This window comes from Pocillopora damicornis, chromosome 1, assembly GCF_964200805.1.
Source record: "Pocillopora damicornis chromosome 1, jaPocDami1.2, whole genome shotgun sequence".
NCBI classification, from domain to species: Eukaryota; Metazoa; Cnidaria; class Anthozoa; order Scleractinia; family Pocilloporidae; genus Pocillopora; species Pocillopora damicornis.
The window spans coordinates 34,137,309-34,162,197 of NC_142670.1; the positions used below are offsets into that span (position 1 = coordinate 34,137,309).

The 24,889-nt window shown below is 38.7% G+C and overlaps 2 protein-coding genes and 1 pseudogene across 2 annotated transcripts; all 3 read right to left on the reverse strand.

The window, feature by feature from the left end:
- Positions 1–693: 693 nt before the first annotated feature.
- LOC149053447 (metabotropic glutamate receptor 4-like) lies at positions 694–2,088 on the reverse strand (annotated as a pseudogene).
- Positions 2,089–5,667: 3,579 nt separating this feature from the next.
- On the reverse strand, positions 5,668–13,723 carry LOC149053448 (extracellular calcium-sensing receptor-like). The gene is made up of 2 exons (XM_089208080.1): positions 13,325–13,723; positions 5,668–8,400 (listed from the first exon to the last, which is right to left on the reverse strand). The coding sequence occupies exons 1-2, from the start codon at positions 13,449–13,451 to the stop codon at positions 5,942–5,944; spliced, it is 2,586 nt and encodes an 861-aa protein (XP_089064206.1). The 5' UTR covers positions 13,452–13,723; the 3' UTR covers positions 5,668–5,941.
- A 3,232-nt stretch (positions 13,724–16,955) lies between these two features.
- On the reverse strand, positions 16,956–24,458 carry LOC149053449 (extracellular calcium-sensing receptor-like). Its single transcript, XM_089182981.1, has 2 exons — positions 24,054–24,458; positions 16,956–19,252 (listed from the first exon to the last, which is right to left on the reverse strand). The coding sequence occupies exons 1-2, from the start codon at positions 24,456–24,458 to the stop codon at positions 17,069–17,071; spliced, it is 2,589 nt and encodes an 862-aa protein (XP_089039107.1). The 3' UTR covers positions 16,956–17,068.
- Positions 24,459–24,889: the final 431 nt, after the last annotated feature.

The following is a 24,889-nucleotide window of genomic DNA, read 5'->3' on the forward strand; positions in this document are numbered from 1 at the left end:
GTTTCCTAGGTACATGAATGTCTTACAACACACAAGAAATAAGCGAAATCCGTGTCTCAAGGAAAATCGACCGGACCGCTCTTACAGAGACACTCTCTTAAGATAGAAAAAAAATATTAACTCCTTCAAGTAGGTTAGTCGCCTACATTGTGTGGTAATATGTGGGACAAAGACGACGCGTCTACGGCTTGGCTTGGCATATTTCATCTCATTGAGGATTTAACATACATTTAATAAAGAACTCAGTTCATATATCCTTGTGTGAACTGCTTCTGAAAGTATACACTATGTGAAAATCATCCTCTAGAGAAGGGCAGCTCAGAGAGATCATGTTTAGAAATTTAGGCTTGATTGATTATGTAGTGTTTATTTGACTGTGGATTTAATTGGGTCATTAACAGCATATGGGGAATCCTTAGCTCTGATTAAAGCAACAGATGTCCTATACCCGTATCTTTTTTCCTTTAAAAACCAGAAAACTGATCCAAGGGCAAGCATTCATCTTTGACCGTGCAGTGATCTTCCCTCGTACAGTGAAATATGTGCCGTAGGGTCTTCTGAACGACTTTCCGAAAGTTCTTCGCCAAATTAACTCTGCTGAGCCAGATCTTCCTTCCTAGACAATGAAAACTCTATTGTAGAATGTTCTCTTAATCGCCAACAACAAGGTGAGGTAGAAGTCTCTATAAAAATCTATGTTTGTTTTATTTTCATTTGAAATGATCCACTCTCCTTCCAGAAGTGCGCCGAGCCTCTGTCACCAAATTGATCGAACTTGATCTTTCCGGTTAGTCCGTCAAGCCTGACTCTCTGAAGAAGCCTCTGCATGCCAAAACTATTTACTATAGGCGATTTGTCCCGATTACTTGTATTGCTTGAGATAAAATTTCCAGTTGATAGATCTGTTGCGTGGGCCAGTGCATATACGGCATCGAGAGTGTATGGAATAAAGGAACTATAGATTTCTTTAATCAAGTCGTTAGAGCAACGCTCGATTTGGTCATGAACGCACTTCTTGCTCTTCAAAATCTTCCATATTTAGCTTTTACTGTAGCTCTATTCATGGAAACTGCTATTGTCTCTCTCCCTGACCAATATATTTTTTAAATATTCCTTGAAGCCAGAGTCGTTGAGTTCATGGTGTACAAATCCTAAAGAGCTCTCGAGAGTATCTTTTACCGGCGGTGTGGAAATTAAATGAGCCTGGCTCAAAATCCACACACGTCCAGTTAGGTTTTGCCTCTGAACTTCAGCCAAAAAAAAATTCGTTCGTTAATTGTTGTATTACCGCAAGATCACAACTTTGACATTGTTCATCTGTTTAAGCTTTCTAACTAAGTTTGGAATACTCAGATGCTGACTTTCGAGGCGTACTAACTCCGTTAAAGCAGTACAGAACGAGTTTCTTTTTTGATGTACTTTCGCTAACTACTGCTTATGCTCCATACGAATCATATAAACGACAGCAACATAACTCCAATTGAAGTGTGTAACCAAGTCAACCATTACTTTTCCAAGAAACTCGTCCGAGGGCACTGTTCGATATAAATGTTTATAGGTAAGGGAGCTAAGTTCAGCACTAGTAGCTGATCCACTTATGCTCGAAACATTGAGCATCCGAAGAAATCCACCGATGAATAGAGCTGTGCTAGATTCGTCTGGGCCTATTAAAGAAATGATAACTTTCTTTCTTAGGGCATTTTAGCCTAAATTGACACAGGAATTAACGGTCAGAAGTTTGTAAACAAGTTTTACAGCTTTTGAGAGGTTTCCATTGTAATCCCTTATGTCATATCCAAGGGAAATGTTAGAAAGAAGACTTGTGTTATTAATTATTCGTTCGATTGCGAAGATCATGGCCTGCATGCGACCAAGTCCTCTCAAATGTATCTCTCCACATCGGCTCCCTAAGTGGCCCGGCTCCTGGCGCACGCCGAAAAGTCCTCGCAATACGATATCGCCATCTCTGTATGAAGCCTGAACAGCAACATAGAAGCACAAGAAAATAAACAACTGGTAGTGCAACGAGCTCATAGCAATACTCGTCTTTTCTCCGCTTACTTGTTGGTGAATCCAGCGGATAGACATTAATTATTTGTACGTAGGTGTATTTTGCGGATATAGTGGTGATCAGTAACTTTTTATGTTAATTTCAATTCAAAATCAAATTTTACGCTATAAACAGCAGCCAATTGTTATCATTTGTGAGCTTCTAGCTCGCTGCACTAATTCATAAACTTTAAATTCATGGTGACCATATGTTGGGAGTGTTTGAATTTAAAACGATCTCGGACTTTGTAACTTCACAAATTAAAACCATCGCTCTTAATTTTTCATTTTCTTTAGTTTTTTTTTCTCTCTCTCTCAATTTTTTTAAAAAGTCACCATATTGGAAAGAGCGAAAGAAAAACAGAATCATGGCTTTATTTGCTTTTCTAGCCTTACAGTTTGACGCAGTTGTTAAATGGAGCTGTTGCGTGGCGAATAAAGAGAAAAAAGATAATGTATCTCTATAGAACGTACTTCTTCAATAGCCTAGTTTCGAACTGTTTGTGCGAGAAAGTCTGCTAACTAGCTTTTAGCATCAAGTCGAGACTGACGGGAATAGGAGTCGTCTCAACATGGCAGCAAATGGTGCCTTCACAAATATGAAAGTTCCAGAGCTACGGAAATTTTTAAAGGAAAGGGAAATTCATATTTCCGTAAACGGTAAAAGTAGGCAAGGGGTAGAACTGCTTGAGCTTTGCAAGAACGCGGCTGAAATAATAGGCCCAAAACTTGAAAAGGAAACAGTGCAACGCGACGAGTTGATAAATTCCAAGATAACATTGGCAGGAGGAAAATTACTTCCCCATCCACTTTCGCTTAAGTTTTGGACTCATGACTTCACCGGTATTCCAGACCTCAAGTTTCTCGATATTAACCATTGTCTGGTTGGAAAAGATGGCTTCGATGAAGACTTTGTACGGTCGTATAAAAGTCTTGAGGGTTCTCGCTTGTTTATTGACGGGCATGTGGATGACCTGAAGTACCACGGCATAACTCATGATGGCATTAGACTGGCCAAAGTTGGAAATGCCGTGAAGAATTTCATCGATTCGTCATTTTTCAGTACATCATCCATGAAAAGTTTCCGTTTCAATACTGGCTTGTTATTGAATTCGTTTTGAATTGCTTTGTTAGCAGCACTTTTTTCATATTATCCACTTTTTGAAGGTCAATGTCTGTTTGACAAGAAACAGTCACTTTGAACTTTGTTTTCCTTAAGGAAGCAGTCATGGTCTTTCAGAGAAATATCAGTAGAAACGCGGAAATTTTGGTGGCAAGTTCGTCTATGCTGTTATCGCTTGCGTCTTGTTTTCTCCCCTCATTCGACCTTTTTCGCGTTGATTTGGACTTCTTCGGACTGTTTGCTGATTAAATATTGTTGGAACCGTGCCACGTGCCGGCCTTTTAATTCCAGAAAGTGTCTTCAGGATTTGTTTAGTCTCATAGTGTTTGGAGCATACATCCAAGTTCTTGATGGACGTGAACTCCTTATCAGCGCGACAACCGAAGGCACTCCATTTCTTACTTAGTCTCTCTTCGCCTGGAAAGTAGAAAAAGTTGAGGTCCAGCCTTGGTTAAAGTTATTTTTGCGCACAAGGATGACACAAAACTTCATATTCGACTTACAGTTACTCCGATCTTGCTCTAATTTCAAAATAAGCGCATATTTCCCTCTGCCTCGGCTTAGTGCTGATAATTAGTTACCAGACTATCTCGCACAGACAATTCGAAACTAGCCTATTACAACGCAATTTTTTACAGATAATCACGCTTTATAAATTTCTAAATGCAAATACCACTCCAACTAAGTAGAACTTCGCTTTCTGAACTTGACAATAATTTGCATATTAATTCAAACGTACCTTCCTACCAAGAGGGTCTCAATTGGGTACCCGTTAGCCGTAAAACGGCCAAACAATTTAGCCGTCAGGCGTAAAAACTGGCAAATTCTTATTGTTAGTTGAAAAAAGGTTTACTGTAAAAAATATGTCTGGTGGAAACAATGAAAAAGTGTTAACTGTTAGCCATAAATTTGCCAAAATTTTAACCGTCAGCCGTAAAGCATCACCCCATTAAGACCCTATACCAACAGGGTAAAAGTAACTTCCGTTAAAATAAATAAATATTTCACTTACTTATAAGACAGGAAGTTAATCAGAAATCATTCTGCCCAGATGTGACTTTCTGTTTTTCGAAAAAATGTTTTCATATTTTGCCATCGGAGAGGCTAGCTAGACCTCTACTGAACAAGGTGATAGTTACTTCTTAGCTTGTATGAGGGAAGTGAAATTGTCTAACGCAGTTTCTGAAGACTTCCTGGTATGTTGTCATAGAGGAAGATTAAAAATACAAAGAGTCACTGATTCGCTCCTTTGATTGAATTGGCTACTTTAATTTGAAGTAAACTTTTATTTTCAGTTGAACTGATTTTCGCGCAAATGGAATTTATTTTGCACTCGTAATAGAAGTAGTCAACTGAAAAATAAACTAATATTACAAAGAAGGTTATTACACATGTCAATTTCAGTTGAAGCGACGGGCAATTACCCAACGGGTACAAATCAATGTACGATCGGTGGTGACACTTTTGAAATGAAAGTTGCGTAACGGACTTCTCGGTTTTTAAATAACTAGTCGCCCGATCTATTTTTGGCAAGTTGCGCTAAAATAATTAAATATTCACAAAAAAAAATGACAAACGGCTTGATAAATGCAAATTAGTCACTCCATTACTCAGCGCACACTGGTCATTTGTCTTCCGCAACCGCAATGCTTCTAAGCCATTGGGGAAGCAAAACCTCCTACCAAATGAGCCATCCTGCCAACATAACAAGGAACGATCCATACTAGTATTTCCTGGTGATTTTTATCAAAAGTCAAGTAACAAATGTATTTGCAAGATAGTGTCAGTTAATAAAATGAATTTTCCTCCACCATAGATTCCACTTTTTATTTACGTGCATGTAAAAGTCTTTCATACACTCAAAATAACAAAATTATTTTAAAAAAGCTCATTGTAAGATTCAGCTTCCTGATTAGAACTATCAAAAGCAGGGTTTACGCGTGCACAAATTGAATGAACTAAACGAGAGCTGAGTGACTTCTTGTCTGATACTATTCGCATCGTTCATCTCCTTCCCAAATCATGCACATAAAGTCTTCCTTTTTTTCTTTTTTTTTTCAGACTTTACTTTCGTTTCTGCCTGTAAGTAGCCAGTGTTCATAGCAGCGAAGATCGCTCTCGTCTCATACAGTTTAATTATCTAAGCATCTGCCCAAAGGCTTTGCTAAACTTGGAAACATCATTGCAGAGATAAAGTGTTTCCTAATTAGTCATGCAAGAAGCATACGTTGCGGAAATAAGTTTTGCTGCTAAGAAAAACGACACAGCTTTTGCCTCAGGTCACAAATTCTCTTTACTTCCAGTCCCGAAATAGGAAAGGAAATGGATGGACGAGGGTATTAAAAGACTCTTTGCCTTGTGTGAGGGCAGGGCTAATATGTGGAAAGGAGTCCATGAATAGGGATAACAAAGAATAGGCTTAAAGTCCAATCCCAGCACAGATGCCTAAGAAATAGTCAATCATGAGGGAAGATTAAAGATGCAAAATGTCAGTTTATTATTCCGCGCTTTGGTTGCCCTTTGTTTTCTTAAATAGTGCTTCCTTCCTTGCCATCAAGGAAACAAATTTAAAATCCCCGATAACTAAGCCATCCTAAAACATAAAAAGAAACAATCCATGGCAACTTTGAGTGTTTTTATGTCTTGAAGCCTATATTTGTAATGCAGTGCTAATTATTGGATTCAAATTTCATTTACTTAGAGGTCTATGGTACACTTGAACAAAATTAATTACCGATCTTAAGAAAGCTCATTGTACAATTCGGCTCGCTAAATTGAACTATCAAAAGCAGGGTTTACGCGTACACAACCTGAACTAAACGAGAACTGAGTGACTTCTTGTCTTATGCCATTCACATCGTTCATCTCCTGCCTAAAGAACAGAATATACATTTTGGGCAAAAATAGACAACAAAGGAAACCGTACGCGCTCAACAGAGTTGTTACACAGTCCACAACCGTTACATACCATCCATTCAAGGACAATTCTACCGGGTGATAACAAAGCAACGAGAACAAAAATATGTACATGGAAAAGGCGATTCGTTTGGCCTCACTGAAATTTTCAGGAACTTTCCTAATCTTAAAGGCACAGACCGAGGACACCAGCATTTGGAAGAAGATATAAAAGCATGTTGCCAGGAATAGAGACTTTCCAACTGAGCTAGAGTATGCCTTGCATTCGTTAAAGGTGTAACGTTTCGGATAGATATGTTGAAAGTTGAAGGGTGGATCCAAAAGTAACCATGGCATCAGCACTGACAACAGTGGAGCTAGAAATGCTATAACAATCCCAACCTGTACTTTGTTTGGAAGAGAAGTGAGTTCCAAACTGGTCATAATGGGAACCCGAAAAGCACAGGAAATAAGCAACACCTTTACCAATAATGTGGAGAGACAGATGTTATAGGTCAAATAACGTAACGGGTACATGATCATGCAAATTGTATTTGTGGTTTTAAAGACATCAATATATACCAGAGAGAATGATGCGAGAATTGTAAATAAAAGGGAAAGGCTAAGCTCCCTATTAGATGCCTTGACGATGGGACTATTCCAGAATTTGCAGAGGGCAGCCAGACAAAACAATGTGACAACTACTCCGAGGGTGCCAAACGTTAGAATCACAATTCCGGTTATATTCGTATAGCTTATGTTGGCAGAGGGTAAGGCGACACACTCTGTATTCGCTGGGTTAGATATTGTTCCGTTGGGACATTCTCTGCAGCTTTCAGAACCAGCAGATGAGCTGATGGTTTCGCCAAGGCACGGAAGGCACCGCCAACAACAAGGTGAGGTAGAAGATTTCCTTGTTCCAGCGGGACACTGTTCTGAACATTCCGATTTCGGAGGGCGACCAGATTTAGTCGTCCAATTCAGGGCTTCATGAAAAATCAAGCGAGTTTCGTTCCTCTTTGAATTTTTCCATTCTCCTATCAGCACCATTTTTACGCTCTCGACATCTCCATTGGGTACATTTTTAAAGCTGAAAATGTCGTAATACGCCAAGCTCCTGTCGCCAAATCGATCAAACTTGATTTTTCCAGTTAGTCCGTCAAAACTGACGCGGCCAAGAAGCTTCTGCACGTCAAAACTTTTGGCTATCTGCAATTTCGCCCGATCTTTGGTCTCGTCATAGCTAAAATTTCGATTGAAAATATCTAGTGCGTGTGCCACTGCATATACGGCGTCAATGATGTACGGAACATAGGGGCTGTAGACTTCTTTAATCAACTCGTTAGAGCACTGCTCAATTTGGCGATGAACACACTTCATGTTCTTCAAGAACTTCCATTTTTCGCTTGTAATGTGGTTCCATTCAGAAAAACTTCTATCGTCTTTCTCCTTGACCAATATGTCTTTTAAATATTCCTTGAAGCCAGAGTCGCTGAATTTATGGAATTGAAATCCTAAAGAGCTCTCGAGAATACCTTTTACTGGCAGTTTAGAAGTTAAATGAATCTCACTCAAAATCCACACACGTCCAGTTAGGTTTTGCCTCTGAACCTCTGCCAAAAACTTCGTTTGGTAATTCTCGTATAACCATAAGATCACAACTTTGACATTATCCATCTGTTTAAGCTTTTTAACTATGTTCCGAACACTCAGATGCAGACTTTCGAGGCGTATAAACTCCGTAAAAGCAATACAGAACGAGCTCTTCCTTGACGAACTTTCGCTAACCACTGCCCATGCTCCGCTTCTTCCATACGAATCATCTTGTCCAACCACAGCAACATAGCCCCAGTTGAAGTGCGTAATTAAGTCAACCATCGCTTTTGCAAGAAACTTGTCCGGAGGCACCGTTCGATATAAATGTTTATAGGTAAAAGAGCTAAGCTCCGTACTGGTTGCTGTTCCAGTTATGCTCGAAACATTGAGCATCCGAAGAAATCCACCAATGAATAGCGCTGTTCTTGATTCGTTTGGGCCTATTAAAGAAATGATGGCTTTCTTTCTTGGGGCATTTTGGCTTAAATTGACGCAAGAATCAACGGTCAGAAGTTGATAAATGAGTCCCGCAGCTTTTGAGAGGTTTCCACCGTAATCCCTTATGTCATATCCTAGGGAAATGTTCGAAAGAAGACTTGTGTCATTGTTTATTCGTTCGATTGCGAAGATCATGGCTTGCATGCGACCAAGTCCTCTCAAATATATCTCTTCAAATCGCGACCCTGGCCGGTATGGCACCTGGTGCACGCTAAAAAGTCCGCCCAACATGATATCGCCTTCTCTGTATTGAGCCTGAACGGCAGCATAGAAGCACAGGAACAGAAACAAATGGTAGTGCAACGAACTCATAGCAATACTCTTCTTTTCTCCGTTTACTTGTGGGTGAACCAAACACGGAAACGTTAGTTATTTGTTCGTAGGTGTATTTTGCAGATATGATAGTGATAAGTTTGACAGTTTGACGCAATTGTTAAATGCAGCTGTTGCGTGGCGAATAAAAAGAAAAAACAATAATATATCTATATTAAACGTTCTTCTTCAATAAAACGCAAATTTTTACAGATTAACACGCATTAAAAACTTTCAAATGCAATTACCACTTCAACTAAGTAGTACTTGTTTTTCTGACCTTGACAATAATTTGCATATAATTTAAAACGTGTCTTCTTATCAATAGTCTACAAATAACTTCTAATAGAATTGACATTTCACTAAATTATAAGATAAGAAGTTAATAAGAGTATTGTTCTTCCCAGATGTGAACTTATGTTTTTGGAAACAATGTTTTTCGAAACAATGTCTTTCTTAATTTGCCATCGGAAAAGCTATCTAAACCTTCCGCTGATCAAACCATCCCGGAAACATAAAAAAAAAACCAATCCATAGCACGTTAGACGAATGAATTTTCCTCAATAATAGATTAAATTTTGTTTAAACACGTAGAAATTAGCAATATTAACCGACGTTTCGGAGTTTTCATGATGCCATTGCCAAGGTAAATGTTAGGATAATGAATTCTGTGGGTATTATTAACCACAATGAAGTTACATGATAAAGAATGTGAGATTACATTGTAGAAATATTTTAACACGGATCGAGGCGGATTGTAGGTTCAGAGTTAGTTTTAGTTCTCTGATGAATAATATCTCGTGCAAGGAGCAATCGAATTTATTTTCCCATTTTTATAGAACATCGAAGCTCCTCAGTAGGTCTTCATGGATCTTGTCATGTTTGTCTTTGTAGTGTTTATATAAAGAAGATGACCGTTGTTTATGTTCGTCCACACGTACGTGTAAGTGTCCGCGCGTATAGCCCACACGAAGTACTCCACTACAAAGGACTGCGATGATGCTGGGAACGAAAAATACAAAAAAAAAAATTTCTTGTTATCATAACATCTCGGAATCAATGCAATAAACATCATACGAGAGACTTTCAGATCTTGACGCAGGCAATCGTTTTTCCGGCAGAATCGACTAGACCAATCTACTCAGGGTTATTCTACTGTTATTGCGATATATGGCACTGTGGTCCAAATTGCACTGTGCCTTATATTGTACCATGTTTGCATTGTGCTACCTTTCAAAGGCACACTGTGATGCACAAACGCTTAAAATTACGAGGACCTTATTTTCTTTGCAAAATGCCATCTACTTTATCAGTATGGTTGTATTTTAAAGGCTTTTTTTTTTAATTACGTTGGGGGATAGTTAGAGAAAGAGAGATTTGTAGCCAACACCTAGGAAAAAAATCTTTTACCACGAGATCACACAACTGAAGGATAACTGAATTCGCCTTATCATATCCATTTCCCTTTTATTAAGATCGTACGTGACGACTCAATCTGTTTGATCGGATCTCTTTATTTTTCAGAGTTTTACGGAAATTAAATTTCACTCGAACAAAGGCTTGTCGTGACACTTTTTACGACTCTAATTTAAGACAACTTTGGAGGACAATTTACAAAAAACTACGGAATTGAGCAAAAAACAAATACTACAGCCATGTAGATTAACTCTATCTTATCCATCGAGGTGACTTTCGTGAACATGACATTTCAATCAAGTAAACAAGAAGACTTGAATGACAAGTTATCGGTTCACCTAAGTCAAATACGCGAAAACCGATCAAATGCAAGGTAAATTTTTGAAAAAGTGAGGCGTTCTTAACTGATCTAACTACCATAGCTGGGAAGTAGGTGCCATAGAAAAGGTAACTATGGAAGAAACTTTGCCGCCCGATCTTTACGAAAACTTTATAACTCCGTGAACTTACTTAATTTTCGGCAATCTCCAAGTTTGGCCGCCATTTTGAGGGACTTTTCAACATGAAGCGTAGCAGATAACCATCAGAAATACATACGAAAGCAATTCAAATGAACCTTTATTTCCAATTCAAGCGGCAAAATTTGAAATTGTTCGTTAAACTTACCATTCCTACATCCCCATGCGACCATTTCTTCCAACAATTCAAACACTACAACTAGTGTTCGAATTCCTCTTGTCGATTCCACCGTAAGAAATAATCTGTGCCACCCAAGCTTCGACTCCAATGTTAAGTACGAATCAAATGACATAACTGTTTCATCTTCGAGCCAATATCACACTGGTATTTTGATTTTCGGATCGATAAGAACGGTGATCAGGAAGCGATCGCCATGTTTACCTCATAAACGTAACCGCTGACCAGCCGCTGAGTGAAGACAGTCTAGCGCGGGGTGGGGTGAGTGGCAGGCTTATCGTCATAGGATATTCGAATATATGCTTAAAAAGCTTTAGGACTCCCAGTCTAAACAGTGAAGGCAGGCTTCGTGGTACAGACAACTTTTATCATTTTTTTTCATAATATTATCCTGTAAATTAGAACTGGTATTAATTAATAGAGTTATCAATATATTTTTAACCGGGGTACCCATATGACCTTTTTGCTTGTCATCAGGGGTATAAAATAAGATATCTTTTCTACAAGAACCTTTTATGCATGCCCCATTGCACGGAATGAACACCATACTAAAAGCAAGTGTTTAATTTGTTCTGGGTTATTTTTGCTGTTCCCAAGAATATATGCGAAATGATAGAGATTTGATTCATTCAGCTGACACGTTCTTTTAAGTTAAGGCCCGTGCAGGTTTTTTCTATCTAAAGTCGTGCGCGCGCAACACACCGGAATTGAAAACTCGCCGTAAGATCGCACGAACCTTAGAATGAGTGTAGGCAACTTTGACTTCTGGCGAGATGAAGTGGATGGTTCAAAGGACCCCCTAAAATTTTTTCAGGACTATAACTGAGATTTGTTTATAACCATGATAATCGTCATTATTAGCGGACTGTGCTTTTTACCCATTGTTGTCATCACTATCGTTATCACGCCGGAAGAAGTATAAATCCGGCACGTTGCCTTACCCAACTACACAGAAAATTATTCTCTCTTTGTTCCCCTTGGATCCTGGAAACTGTAACTATTAAGATAATCAACAAGAAAGCCTTAATAATTACGAAAATTTTTGATTAACAGAATATAAGAAAAAATCGGTGGGGAGAGTAATTCGCATATCTTATAATCTGAACAATAGTTTTCAATAAAACAAATACCACTGAATTCAATTTACCTTAGTTGTCTCTTGTTTAAAAGTGGTGTTTCTGGGGACCGTAGATTCTTCTCTGATCCTTCTTGTCTCAGCCAAGGCTCACTTTAACTTTTTTCTTGTGCTTCTTACGGGATGGGACACAGAGAACTGAGGTAAGCGATTGCAAATTTCTCAGTGAAAGTGAAGCCCAGTAGCATCCATCAAGAATTGAAAACCGACATGCACTGTTTACTTGTATTATTCTTAATCAAATAAGGGGTGTTTTGGTCTGCAAATTTAATCGGACTGGTTAATGAGAATCATACAAACAGAGGAAAACTGACCGTAAATAATTGTGAACCGTACGCATGAATAAGTGTATTGCGTTGTCAGGTGATTTGATCTTCTACAAAAACATCATTGATTATCAACCAAGAAACCTTGTAAATATTTCCATCTGCAATTAAAAGCACTTACACCTATGTTTTTTCAATGTGATGCGTACTAAAGTACCGTTAATCTAATATAGAGTTTCTTCTCTTTTCAAGCAGAAATGTCACGAGTTAAAAATAGATAACAGAAAATGTTATTGAAGACTACCTGATTCAACTGGAATAATAACTCCAAACAGCTTTTGAATGCCCTGAGACATATGCAACGTAATTACATCTTTGCCTTGGATACGCTTCCTGACACCATCATAATAGGATACTGACATGTTACCTTTGCACTTCTCCAAAACTTCCCTAAAGTGTGGCGATGCCCATAGCAAATTCAAATGTTTTGTTTATCCTCCTGAGCGAGGTGAAATAGGCCAGTCCTTGCCAAGATTAGCTCATTTTCACTTAAGACCTCTTTAGACAGGTGGCAGCTTATCAAATGATGTTTTACTTTATCATTGCATTCAAACAGTCGTACCAAACCACTTAAGCCATGCGATGAACCAAAGTTTTTTTCCATCTTTGTTATTTAAAAAGCAGTCCTGAGAAATAATAAACGTCTCGTTAGCGAACGACGTCTTCCTATACTTGTAATTGTTTCTAACGCGATACAAGTTCGGGAGATCTAAAGGAACTCACTCAACTTTGTATACTCGATACGATTTCATTTTCCAGGCCAAAGGAGAAGCCTACTGTAATTCGTGAGTTGTCAGTGGTTACGCTGGTGAGGTAAAGAATGAGTTTGTGACTTTTTCACCTAATTGAAAAGACTCGCGTCACTCTTATGAAATGGTTGAACGGAATATAGACTCCGAGCAGTCTCTTATTTTTCTTAAAGATAGTGGGGTCACGCGTATCCTGTGAGCATAGAGAAGCCGCTCCACGCGAGACTCGTGTCTCGCTTTTTTTGCCACTCCACGCTCTCAGAGTTGGGCAAAGACAAGACACGTTACTTCTGATGCAATACAAGAGGTTCAGTGGATATCTCGATTATCTAAACACATTTATTTACGTGGTAAAGATTTGTTCATAAATCTATGAATTGATGCCAGTCCTATTTGGAACGAAATGTACTTGAAAAAAGTTGTCTGCAGCACGAAGCATGGCTTCGCATTAAGACTGAGAGCCCTAATGCTTATACTGATAATTTAATGCATATGTTCGAATGTTCCCAAAAATCTTCTGATAATCTGCCATCTCTGTATGGAGCCTGAACAGCAACATAGAAGCACAAGAAAATAAACAACTGGTAGTGCAACGAGCTCATAGCAATACTCGTCTTTTCTCCGCTTACTTGTTGGTGAATCCAGCGGATAGACATTAATTATTTGTACGTAGGTGTATTTTGCGGATATGGTGGTGATCAGTAACTTTTTATGTTAATTTTAATTCAAAATCAAATTTTACGCTATAAACAGCAGCCAATTGTTATCACTTGTGAGCTTCTAGCTCGCTGGACTAATTCATAAACTTTAAATTCATGGTGACCATATGTTGGGAGTGTTTGAATTTAAAACGATCTCGGACTTTGTAATGCAAGCTTTATGGCAAACAAATTAAAACCATCTGTCTTAATTTTTCATTTTCTCTTGTTTTTTTTTCTCTATCTCTCTCTCAATTTCTTTAACAAGTCATCATATTGGAAAGAGCGAAAGAAAAACAGAATCATGGCTTTACATGCTTTTCTAGCCTTACAGTTTGACGCAGTTGTTAAATGGAGCTGTTGCGTGGTGAATAAAGAGTAAAAAGATAATGTATCTCTATAGAACGTACTTCTTCAATAGCGTAGTTTCGAACTGTTTGTGCGAGAAAGTCTGCTAACTAGCTTTTAGCATCAAGTCGAGACTGAGGGGAATAGGAGTCGTCTCAACATGGCAGTAAATGGTGCCTCCACAAATATGAAACTTCCAGAGCTACGGAAATTTTTAAAGGAAAGGGATATTCATATTTCCGTAAACGGTAAAAGTAGGCAAGGGGCAGAACTGCTTGAGCTTTGCAAGAACGCGGCTGAAAAAGTAGGCCTAAAACTTGAAAAGGAAACAGTGCAACGCGACGAGTTGATAAATTCCAAGATAACGTTGGCAGGAGGAAAGTTACTTCCCCATCCACTTTCGCTTAAGTTTTAAACTCATGACTTCACCGGTATTCCAGATCTCAGGTTTCCCGAGATTAACCATTGTCTGGTTGGAAAAGATGGCTACGATGAAGACTGTTTACGGTCGTATAAAAGTCTTGAGGGTTCTCGCTTGTTTACTGACGGGCATGCGGATGATCTGAAGTACCACGGCATAACTGATGATGGCATTAGACTGGCCAAAGTTGGAAATGTCGTGAAGAATTTCATCGATTCGTCATTTTTCAGTACATCATCCATGAAAAGTTTCCGTTTCAATACTGGCTTGTTATTAAATTCGTTTCGAATTGCTTTGTTAGCAGCACTTTTTTCATATTATCCACTTTTTGAAGGTCAATGTCTGTTTGACAAGAAACAGTCACTTTGAACTTTGTTTTCCTTAAGGAAGCAGTCATGGTCTTTCAGAGAAATATCAGTAGAAACGCGGAAAATTTTGGTGGCAAGTTCGTCTATGCTGTCATCGCTTGCGTCTTGTTTTCTCCCCTCATTCGACCTTTTTCGCGTTGATTTGGACTTCTTCGGACTGTTTGCTGATTAAATATTGTTGGAACCGTGCCACGTGCTGGCCTTTTAATTACAGAAAGTGTCTTCAGGATTTGTTTAGTCTCGTAGTGTTTGGATCATACATCCAAGTTCTTGATGGACGTGAACTCTTATCAGCGCGACGACCGAAGGCACTTCATTTCTTTCTTAGTCTCTCTTCGCCTGGAAACTAGAAAAAGTTGAGGTCCGGCCTTGTTTAGAGTTATTTTTGCGCACAGGGATGACACAAAACTTCATATTCGACTTACAGTTACTCCGATCTTGCTTTAATTTCAAGATAAGCGCATATTCCCCTCGGCCTCGACTTGGTGCTGATAATTAGTTACCAGACTATCTTGCACAGACAATTCGAAACTAGCCTATTACAACGCAATTTTTTACAGATAATCACGCTTTAAAAATTTTCAAATGCAAATACCACTCCAACTGAGTAGAACGTCTCTTTCTGAATTTGACAATAACTTGCGTATTAATTCAAACGTACCTTCTTACCAAGAGGGTCTCAATTGGGTTACCCGTTAGCTGTAAAACGGCCAAAAATTTAGCGGCCGGGCGTAAAAACTGGCAAATTGAATAAGGAGATAGTTACTTCTTAGCTTCTCTGAGGGAAGAGGAATTTTCTAACGCTGTGTCTGAAGACTTTCTGGTATGTTCTCATAGAGGAAGATTAAAAATACAAAGAGTCACTGATTCGCTCCTTTGATTGAATTGGCTACTTTAATTTGAAGTTAATTTTTATTTTCAGTTGAACTGATTTTCGCGCACATGGAATTTATTTTGCACTTGTAACAGAAGTAGTCAACTGAAAAATAAACTAATATTACAAAGGTTATTACACATGTCAATTTCAGTTGAAGCGACGGGCCAATATTATACTTACTATTTGTATTCCATATGCGGCTAGTAAGCTTCGATGTACGATCGGTGGTGACACTTTTGAAATGTAAGTTGCGTAACGAACTTCTCGATTATTAAATAACTAGTCGCCTGATCTATATTTGGCAAGTTGCGCTAAAATAATTAAATATTCACACAAAAAAATGACAAACGGCTTGAAAAATGCAAATCAGTCACTCTATTATTCAGCGCACACTGGCCATTTGTCTTCCGCAACTGCAATGCTTCCTTTCTTAGCCATCGGGGAAGCAGAACCTCCTATTAAATGAGCCATCCTGCAAACATAACAAGGGACGATCCATACTAGTATTTTCTGGTGATTTTTATCAAAAGTCAAGTAATAAACATATTTGCAATACAGTGTCAGTTAATAACATGAATTTTCCTCCTTCATAGGTTCCATTTTTTTTATTTACGTGCATGTAGAAGTCTCACACACTCAAAATAACACAATTATTTTAAGAAGGCTAATTGTAAGATTCAGCTTCCTGATTAGAGCTATCAAAAGCAGGGTTTACGCGTACACAAATTGAATGAACTAAACGAGAACTGAGTGACTTCTTGTCTGATGCTATTCGCATCCTTCATCTCCCTCGCAAATCATGCACAAAAAGTCTTCCTTTTTTTCCTTTTTTTTTTCAGACTTTATTTTCGTTTCTGCTTAAGTAGCCAGTGTTCATAGCAGCGAAGATCGCTCTCGTCTTATGCAGTTTAATTATCTAAGCATCTGCCCAAAGGCTTGGCTAAACTTGGAAACATCATGGCGGAGATAAAGTGTTTCCTAATTAGTCATGCAAGAAGCATACCTTGCGGAAATAAGTTTTGCTGTTAAGAAACAAGACACGGCTTTTGCCTCAGGTCACAAATTCTCTTTGCTTCCAGTCCCGAAATAGGAAAGGAAATGGATGGACGAGGGTATTAAAAGACTCTGCCTTGTGTGAGGGCAGGGCTAATATGTGGAAAGGAGTCCATGAATAGGGATAACAAAGAATAGGCTTAAAGTCCAATCCCAGCACAGATGTCAGAGAGATAGTCAATCATGAGGGAAGATTAAAAATGCAAAATATCAGTTTATTATCCTGCGCTTTCGTTGCCCTTTGTTTTCTTAAATAATATTTCCTTCCTTGCCATCAAGAAAGAAAATTTAAAATTCCCGACACCTAAGCCATCCTAAAACATAAAAAGAAACAATCCATGGCAACTTTAAGTGTTTTTATGGCTTGAAGCTTATATTTGTAATGCATTGCTAATTAAAAGTTAAAATTTTCTTCAATATTGGATTCAAATTTCATTTACTTTGAGGTCTATGGCACACTTGAATAAAATTACCGATCTTAAAAAAGCTTATTGTACAATTCAGCTCGCTAATTTGAACTATCAAAAGCAGGGTTTACGCGTACACAACCTGAACTAAAGGAGAACTGAGTGACTTCTTGTCTTATGCCATTCGCATCGTTCATCTCCTGCCTAAAGAACAGAATATACATTTTGGGCAAAAATAGACAACAAAGGAAACCGTACGCGCTCAAAAGAGTTGTTACACAGTCCACAACCGTTACATACCATCCATCCAAGGACAATTCTACCGGGTGATAACAAAGCAACGAGAACAAAAATATGTACATGGAAAAGGCGATTCGTTTGGCCTCGCTGAAATTTTCAGGAATCTTCCTAACCTTAAAGGCACAGACCGAGGACACCAGCATTTGGAAGAAGATATAAAAGCATGTTGCCAGGAATAGAGACTTTCCAACTGAGCTGGAGTATGCCTTGCATTCGTTAAAGGTGTAACGTTTCGGATAGATATGTTGGAAGTTGAAGGGTGGATCCAAAAACAACCATGACATCAGCACCGACAACAGTGGAGCTAGAAATGCTATAACAATCCCAACCTGCGCTTTGTTTGGAAGAGAAGTGAGTTCCAAACTGGTCATAATGGGAACCCGAAAAGCACAGGAAATAAGCAACACCTTTAACAATAATGTGGAGAGACAGATGTTATAGGTCAGATAACGTAACGGGTATATGATCATGCAAATTGTATTTGTGGTTTTAAAGACATTAATATATACCAGAGAGAATGATGCAAGAATTGTAAATAAAAGGGAAAGGCTAAGCTCCCTATTAGATGCCTTGACGATGGGACTATTCCAGAATTTGCAGAGGGCAGCCAGACAAAACAATGTGACAACTACTCCGAGGGTGCCAAACGTTAGAATCACAATTCCGGTTATATTCGTATAGCTTATGTTGGCAGAGGGTAAGGCGACACACTCTGTATTCGCTGGGTTAGATATTGTTCCGTTGGGACATTCTCTGCAGCTTTCAGAACCAGCAGATGAGCTGATGGTTTCGCCAAGGCACGGAAGGCACTGCCAACAACAAGGTGAGGTAGAAGATTTCCTTGTTCCAGCGGGACACTGTTCTGAACATTCCGATTTCGGAGGGCGACCAGATTTAGTGGTCCAATTCCGGGCTTCATGAAAAATCAAGCGAGTTTTGTTCCTCTTTGAATTTTTCCATTCTCCTATCAGCACCATTTTTACGCTCTCGACATCTCCATTGGGTACATTTCTAAAGCTGAAAATGTCGTAATACGCCAAGCTCCTGTCGCCAAATCGATCAAACTTGATTTTTCCAGTTAGTCCGTCAAAACTGACACGGCCAAGAAGCTTCTGCACGTCAAAACTATTGGCTATCTGCAATTTCGCCCGATCTTTGGTCTCGTCATAGCTAAAATTTCGATTGAAAATATCTAGTGCGTGTGCCACTGCATATACGGCGTCAATGATGTACGGAACATAGGGGCTATAGACTTCTTTAATCAACTCGTTAGAGCACTGCTCAATTTGGCGATGAACACACTTCATGTTCTTCAAGAACTTCCATTTTTCGCTTGTAATGTGGTTCCATTCAGAAAAACTTCTATCGTCTTTCTCCTTGACCAATATTTCTTTTAAATATTCCTTGAAGCCAGAGTCGCTGAATTTATGGAATTGAAATCCTAAAGAGCTCTCCAGAATACCTTTTACTGGCAGTTTAGAAGTTAAATGAATCTCACTCAAAATCCACACACGTTCAGTTAGGTTTTGCCTCTGAACCTCTGCCAAAAACTTCGTTTGGTAATTCTCGTATAACCATAAGATCACAACTTTGACATTATCCATCTGTTTAAGCTTTTTAACTATGTTCCGAACACTCAGATGCAGACTTTCGAGGCGTATAAACTCCGTAAAAGCAATACAGAACGAGCTCTTCCTTGACGAACTTTCGCTAACCACTGCCCATGCTCCACTTCTTCCATACGAATCATCTTGTCCAACCACAGCAACATAGCCCCAGTTGAAGTGCGTAATTAAGTCAACCATCGCTTTTGCAAGAAACTTGTCCGAAGGCACCGTTCGATATAAATGTTTATAGGTAAAAGAGCTAAGCTCCGTACTGGTTGCTGTTCCAGTTATGCTCGAAACATTGAGCATCCGAAGAAATCCACCAATGAATAGCGCTGTTCTAGATTCGTTTGGGCCTATTAAAGAAATGATGGCTTTCTTTCTTGAGGCATTTTGGCTTAAATTGACGCAAGAATCAACGGTCAGTAGTTGATAAATGAGTCCCGCAGCTTTTGAGAGGTTTCCACCGTAATCCCTTATGTCATATCCTAGGGAAATGTTCGAAAGAAGACTTGTGTCATTGTTTATTCGTTCGATTGCGAAGATCATGGCTTGCATGCGACCAAGTCCTCTCAAATATCTCTTCAAATCGCGACCCTGGCCGGTATGGCACCTGGTGCACGCTAAAAAGTCCGCCCAACATGATATCGCCTTCTCTGTATTGAGCCTGAACGGCAGCATAGAAGCACAGGAACAGAAACAAATGGTAGTGCAACGAACTCATAGCAATACTCTTCTTTTCTCCGTTTACTTGTTGGTGAACCAAACGCGGAAACGTTAGTTATTTGTTCGTAGGTGTATTTTGCAGATATGATAGTGATAAGTTTGACAGTTTGACGCAATTGTTAAATGCAGCTGTTACGTGGCGAATAAAAAGAAAAAATAATAATATATCTATATAGAACGTTCTTCTTCAAAACAACGCAAATTTTTGCAGATTAACAAGCATTAAAAACTTTCAAATGCAATTACCACTTCAACTAAGTAGTACTTATTTTTCTGACCTTGACAATAATTTGCATATAATTTAAAACGTATCTCCTTATCAATAGTCTACAAATAACTTCTAATAGAATTGACATTTCACTAAATTATGAGATAAGAAGTTAATAAGAGTATTGTTCTTCCCAGATGTGAACTTATGTTTTTCGAAACAATGTCTTTCTTAATTTGCCATCGGAAAAGCTATTTAAACCTTCCACTGATCAAGCCATCCCGGAAACATAAAAAAAAAAACCAATCCATAGCACGTTAGACGAATGAATTTTCCTCAATAATAGATTAAATTTTGTTTAAACACGTAGAAATTAGCAATATTAACTGACGCTTCGGAGCTTTCATGATGCCATTGCCAAGGTAAATGTTAGGATAATGAATTCTGTGAGTATTATTAACCACAATGAAGGTACATGATGATGAATGTGAGATTACATTGCAGAAATATTTTAACACGGATCGAGGCGGATTGTACGTTCAGAGTTAGTTTTAGTTCTCTGATAAATAACATCTCATGCAAGAAGCAATCGAATTTATTTTCCCATTTTTATAGAACATCGAAGCTCCTCAGTAGGTCTTCATGGATCTTGTCATGTTTGTCTTTGTAGTGTTTATATAAAGAAGTTGACCGTTGTTTATGTTCGTCCACACGTACGTTTAAGTGTCCGCGCGTATAGCCCACACGAAGTACTCCACTACAAAGGACTGCGATGATGCTGGGAGCGAAAAATACAAAAAAAAATTTCTTGTTATCATAACATCTCGGAATCAATGCAATAAACATCATACCAGAGACTTTCAGATCTTGACGCAGTCAATCGTTTTTCCGGCAGAATCGACTAGACCAATCTACTCAGGGTTATTCTACTGTTATTGCGATATTTGGTACTGTGGTCCATATTGCACTGTGCCTTATATTGTACCATGTTTGCATTGTGCTACCTTTCAAAGGCACACTGTGATGCACAAACGCTTAAAATTACGAGGACCTTATTTTCTTTGCAAAATGCCATCTATTTTATCAGTATGGTTGTATTTTAAAGGTTTTTTTTAATTACGTTCGGGGATAGTTAGAGAAAGAGGGATTTGTAGCCAACACCTACGAAAAAAATCTTTTACCACGAGATCACACAACTGAAGGATAACTGAATTCGCCTTATCATATCCATTTCCCTTTTATTAAGATCGTACGTGACGACTCAATCCGTTTGATCGGATCTCTTTGTTTTTCAGAGTTTTACGGAAATTAAATTTCACTCGAACAAAGGCTTGTCGTGACACTTTTTACGACTCTAATTTGAGACAACTTTGGAGGACAATTTACAAAAAACTACGGAATTGAGCAAAAACCAAATACCACAGCCATGTAGATTAACTCTATCTTATCCATCGAGGTGACTTTCGTGAACATCACATTTCAATCAAGTAAACAGGAAGACTTGAATGACACCTTATCGGTTCACCTAAGTCAAACACGCGAAAACCGATCAAATGCAAGGTAAATTTTTGAAAAAGTGAGGCGTTCTTAACAAATCTAACTAACATAGCTAGGAAGTAGGTGCCATAGAAAAGTTTAACTATGGAAAAACTTTGCCGCCCGATCTTTACGAAAACTTTATAACTCCGTGAACTTACTTAATTTTCGGCAATCTCCAAGTTTGGCCGCCATTTTGAGGGACTTTTCAACATGAAGCGTAGCAGATATAAATCAAGCAGGTAGATCTAAAACCATCAGAAATACGTACGAAAGCAATTCAAATGAACTTTACTTTCAATTCAAGCGGCAAAATTTGAAATTGCTCGTTAAACTTATCATTCCTACATCCCCATGCGACCATTTCTTCCAACAATTCAAACACTACAACTAGTGTTCGAATTCCCCTTGTCGATTCCACCGTAAGAAATAATCTGTGCCACCCAAGCTTCGACTCCAATGTTAAGTACGAATCAAATAGCATAACTGCTTCATCTTCGAGGCAATATCACACTGGTATTTTGATTTTCGGATCGATAAGAACGGTGATCAAGAAGCAATCGCCATGTTTACCTCATAAACGTGACCGCTGACCAGTTACTGTTTGAAAACAGTACGGTTCGGTAGTGAGGGGCGGGCTGTGGGATGGGTGTGGGCAGATTATCAGAAGATTTTTGGGAACATTCGAACATTACCTTTTCTATGGCACCTACTTCCTAGGTATGTTAGTTAGATTAGCTAAGAACGCCTCACTTTTTCAAAAATTTACCTTGCATTTGATCGGTTTTTGTGTGTGTGACTAAAGCGAATCGATAAGGTGTCATTCAAGTCTTCCTGTTTCTTTGATTGAAACGTGATGCTCACGAAAGTCACCTTGATGGATAAGAGAGAGTTAATCTACATGGCTGTGGTATTTGCTCTCTGATCTTCCCTCGTGCAGTGAAAGATGTGCTGCAGGGTCTTCTGAACAACTTTCCGAAAGTTCTTCGCCAAATTAACTCTGCTGAGCCAGATCTTCCTTCCTAGACAATGAAAACTCTACTGTAGAATGTTCTCTTAATTGAATCAAGTATCTTGAGGCTTGCGGCAATTCATCTCAATTTGTAATTGCAATGTCTCGAGAACACTGTTGTATAAATGCCTGGTAAATCACGACGCTGTGACGCATAGGATTTTTGAAGAACGGATTGCGCATCAGAATTCCCCAAAGGAATATTAAGAGAGGACTTAAGAAACTTGAAATTCACGGTGAAAGAGCAAGGACCTTTTGAATAATTTAGAACCTTGTTGAGAGATCAGGTAAATTTTACGGTGACACAACCAAACTACTTCAAGACGATGAAAAATAATATCCGACCTTGAGGCTAATACAGTTCAATTATCTACGCATCTACCCTGAAGCCCAATTAAAGAAAATGTCTTAATTAGCTAGGCGAGAAACATATGTTGCGGAAACAAGTTTAACTGCTAAGTAACAAGACGACGCTTTTTCCTTGCATGACGCAGATTAAGCTTTATAAGAATGTTTTTCGTGGCTTTGCCACTACGGAATAAACGTTGACTAGTTTCCATCGCTGCTCATCAGAAGTGTTTCTTAAGAACTGGGACTGTCAACAATGGCAGGCGGCAAAGTCGAAAAAGAAGAGACTTAAGAAGGTCCCAAAAAAAGAGAGGGAAAAAAAAAAAAGAGAGGCAATTTATTGGACTAGGAGATAAAGTTATTTCTTAGCTTTTTTGAGGCCAGGAAAGTTTGTTTAATGCAGTTTTTGGAGACTACCTGGTGTATTGTCATCAAGGAAGATTAAAAATGCACATGAAAAATGCAAAGAGTCACTTTATTATTCAGAGCACACGTGGCCTTTTGTCTTCTACAACCGCAATGCTTCCCTGCTTAGCCATCGGGGAAGCAAAACCTCCTACCAAATAAGCCATCCTGCAAACATAACAAGGATCGATCCATAGCAGTATTTCCTTATGATTTTAATCTTTGTGGAAAGCCTTTTAAGTTATAGATATTTTTGCAATACAGTGTCAGTTAATAACACGAATATTCCTCGAACATGGAGGAATAGCTTATGTTGACAGAGGGTAAGGCGACACACTCTGTATTCGCTGGGTTAGACATTGTTTCGATGGGATATTCACTGCAGCTTTCAATACCAACAGATGAGCTGATGGTTCCACCAAGACACGGAAGGCACCGGCAACAACAAGGTGAGAGGAGGAGGACACTGTTCCGAGCATTCAGAATTCGGTGGGCGAACAGATGGAGTCTTCCAATGAAGTCTCTATAAAGATCTATGTATTACCGCAAGATCACAACTTTGACATTGTTCATCTGTTTAAGCTTTCTAACTAAGTTTGGAATACTCAGATGCTGACTTTCGAGGCGTACAAACTCCGTCAAAGCAGTACAGAACAAGTTTCTTTTTTGACGTACTTTCGCTAACTACTGCCCATGCTCCATACGAATCATATAGTGCAACGACAGCAACATAACTCCAATTGAAGTGTGTAACCAAGTCAACCATTACTTTTCCAAGAAACTCGTCCGAGGGCACTGTTCGATATAAATGTTTATAGGTAAGGGGGGTTAAGTTCAGCACTAGTAGCTGATCCACTTATGCTCGAAACATTGAGCATCCGAAGAAATCCACCGATGAATAGAGCTGTGCTAGATTCGTCTGGGCTTATTAAAGAAATGATAACTTTCTTTCTTAGGGCATTTTGGCTTAAATTGACACAGGAATCAACGGTCAGAAGTTTGTAAACAAGTTTTGCAGCTTTTGAGAGGTTTCCACTATAATCCCTTATGTCATATCCAAGGGAAATGTTATAAAGAAGACTTGTGTTATTAATTATTCGTTCGATTGCGAACATCATGGCCTGCATGCAACCAAGTTCTCTCAAATGTATCTCTCCACATCGGCTCCCTAAGTGGTCCGGCTGCTGGTGCACGCCGAAAAGTCCTCGCAATACGATATCGCCATCTCTGTATGAAGCCTGAACAGCAACATAGAAGCACAAGAAAATAAACAACTGGTAGTGCAACGAGCTCATAGCAATACTCGTCTTTTCTCCGCTTACTTGTTGGTGAATCCAGCGGATAGACATTAATTATTTGTACGTAGGTGTATTTTGCGGATATAGTGGTGATCAGTAACTTTTTATGTTAATTTCAATTCAAAATCAAATTTTACGCTATAAACAGCAGCCAATTGTTATCATTTGTGAGCTTCTAGCTCGCTGCACTAATTCATAAACTTTAAATTCATGGTGACCATATGTTGGGAGTGTTTGAATTTAAAACGATCTCGGACTTTGTAACTTCACAAATTAAAACCATCGCTCTTAATTTTTCATTTTCTTTAGTTTTTTTTTCTCTCTCTCTCAATTTTTTTAAAAAGTCACCATATTGGAAAGAGCGAAAGAAAAACAGAATCATGGCTTTATTTGCTTTTCTAGCCTTACAGTTTGACGCAGTTGTTAAATGGAGCTGTTGCGTGGCGAATAAAGAGAAAAAAGATAATGTATCTCTATAGAAC

Bases quoted from the DNA above. Each gene is read 5' to 3' on its own strand.
- LOC149053448 (XM_089208080.1), bottom strand. From the start codon at position 13,451: ATGTCTATCCGCTGGATTCACCAACAAGTAAGCGGAGAAAAGACGAGT. The intron at 8,401-13,324 runs GCAGATTATCAG...AATACAGAGAAG, and splicing joins TCAGGCTCCATACAGAGATG to GCGATATCATGTTGGGCGGA.
- LOC149053449 (XM_089182981.1), bottom strand. From the start codon at position 24,458: ATGTCTATCCGCTGGATTCACCAACAAGTAAGCGGAGAAAAGACGAGT. The intron at 19,253-24,053 runs GTTATCATTTCT...GCCTCAAGAAAG, and splicing joins AAAATGCCCTAAGAAAGAAA to AAAGCCATCATTTCTTTAAT.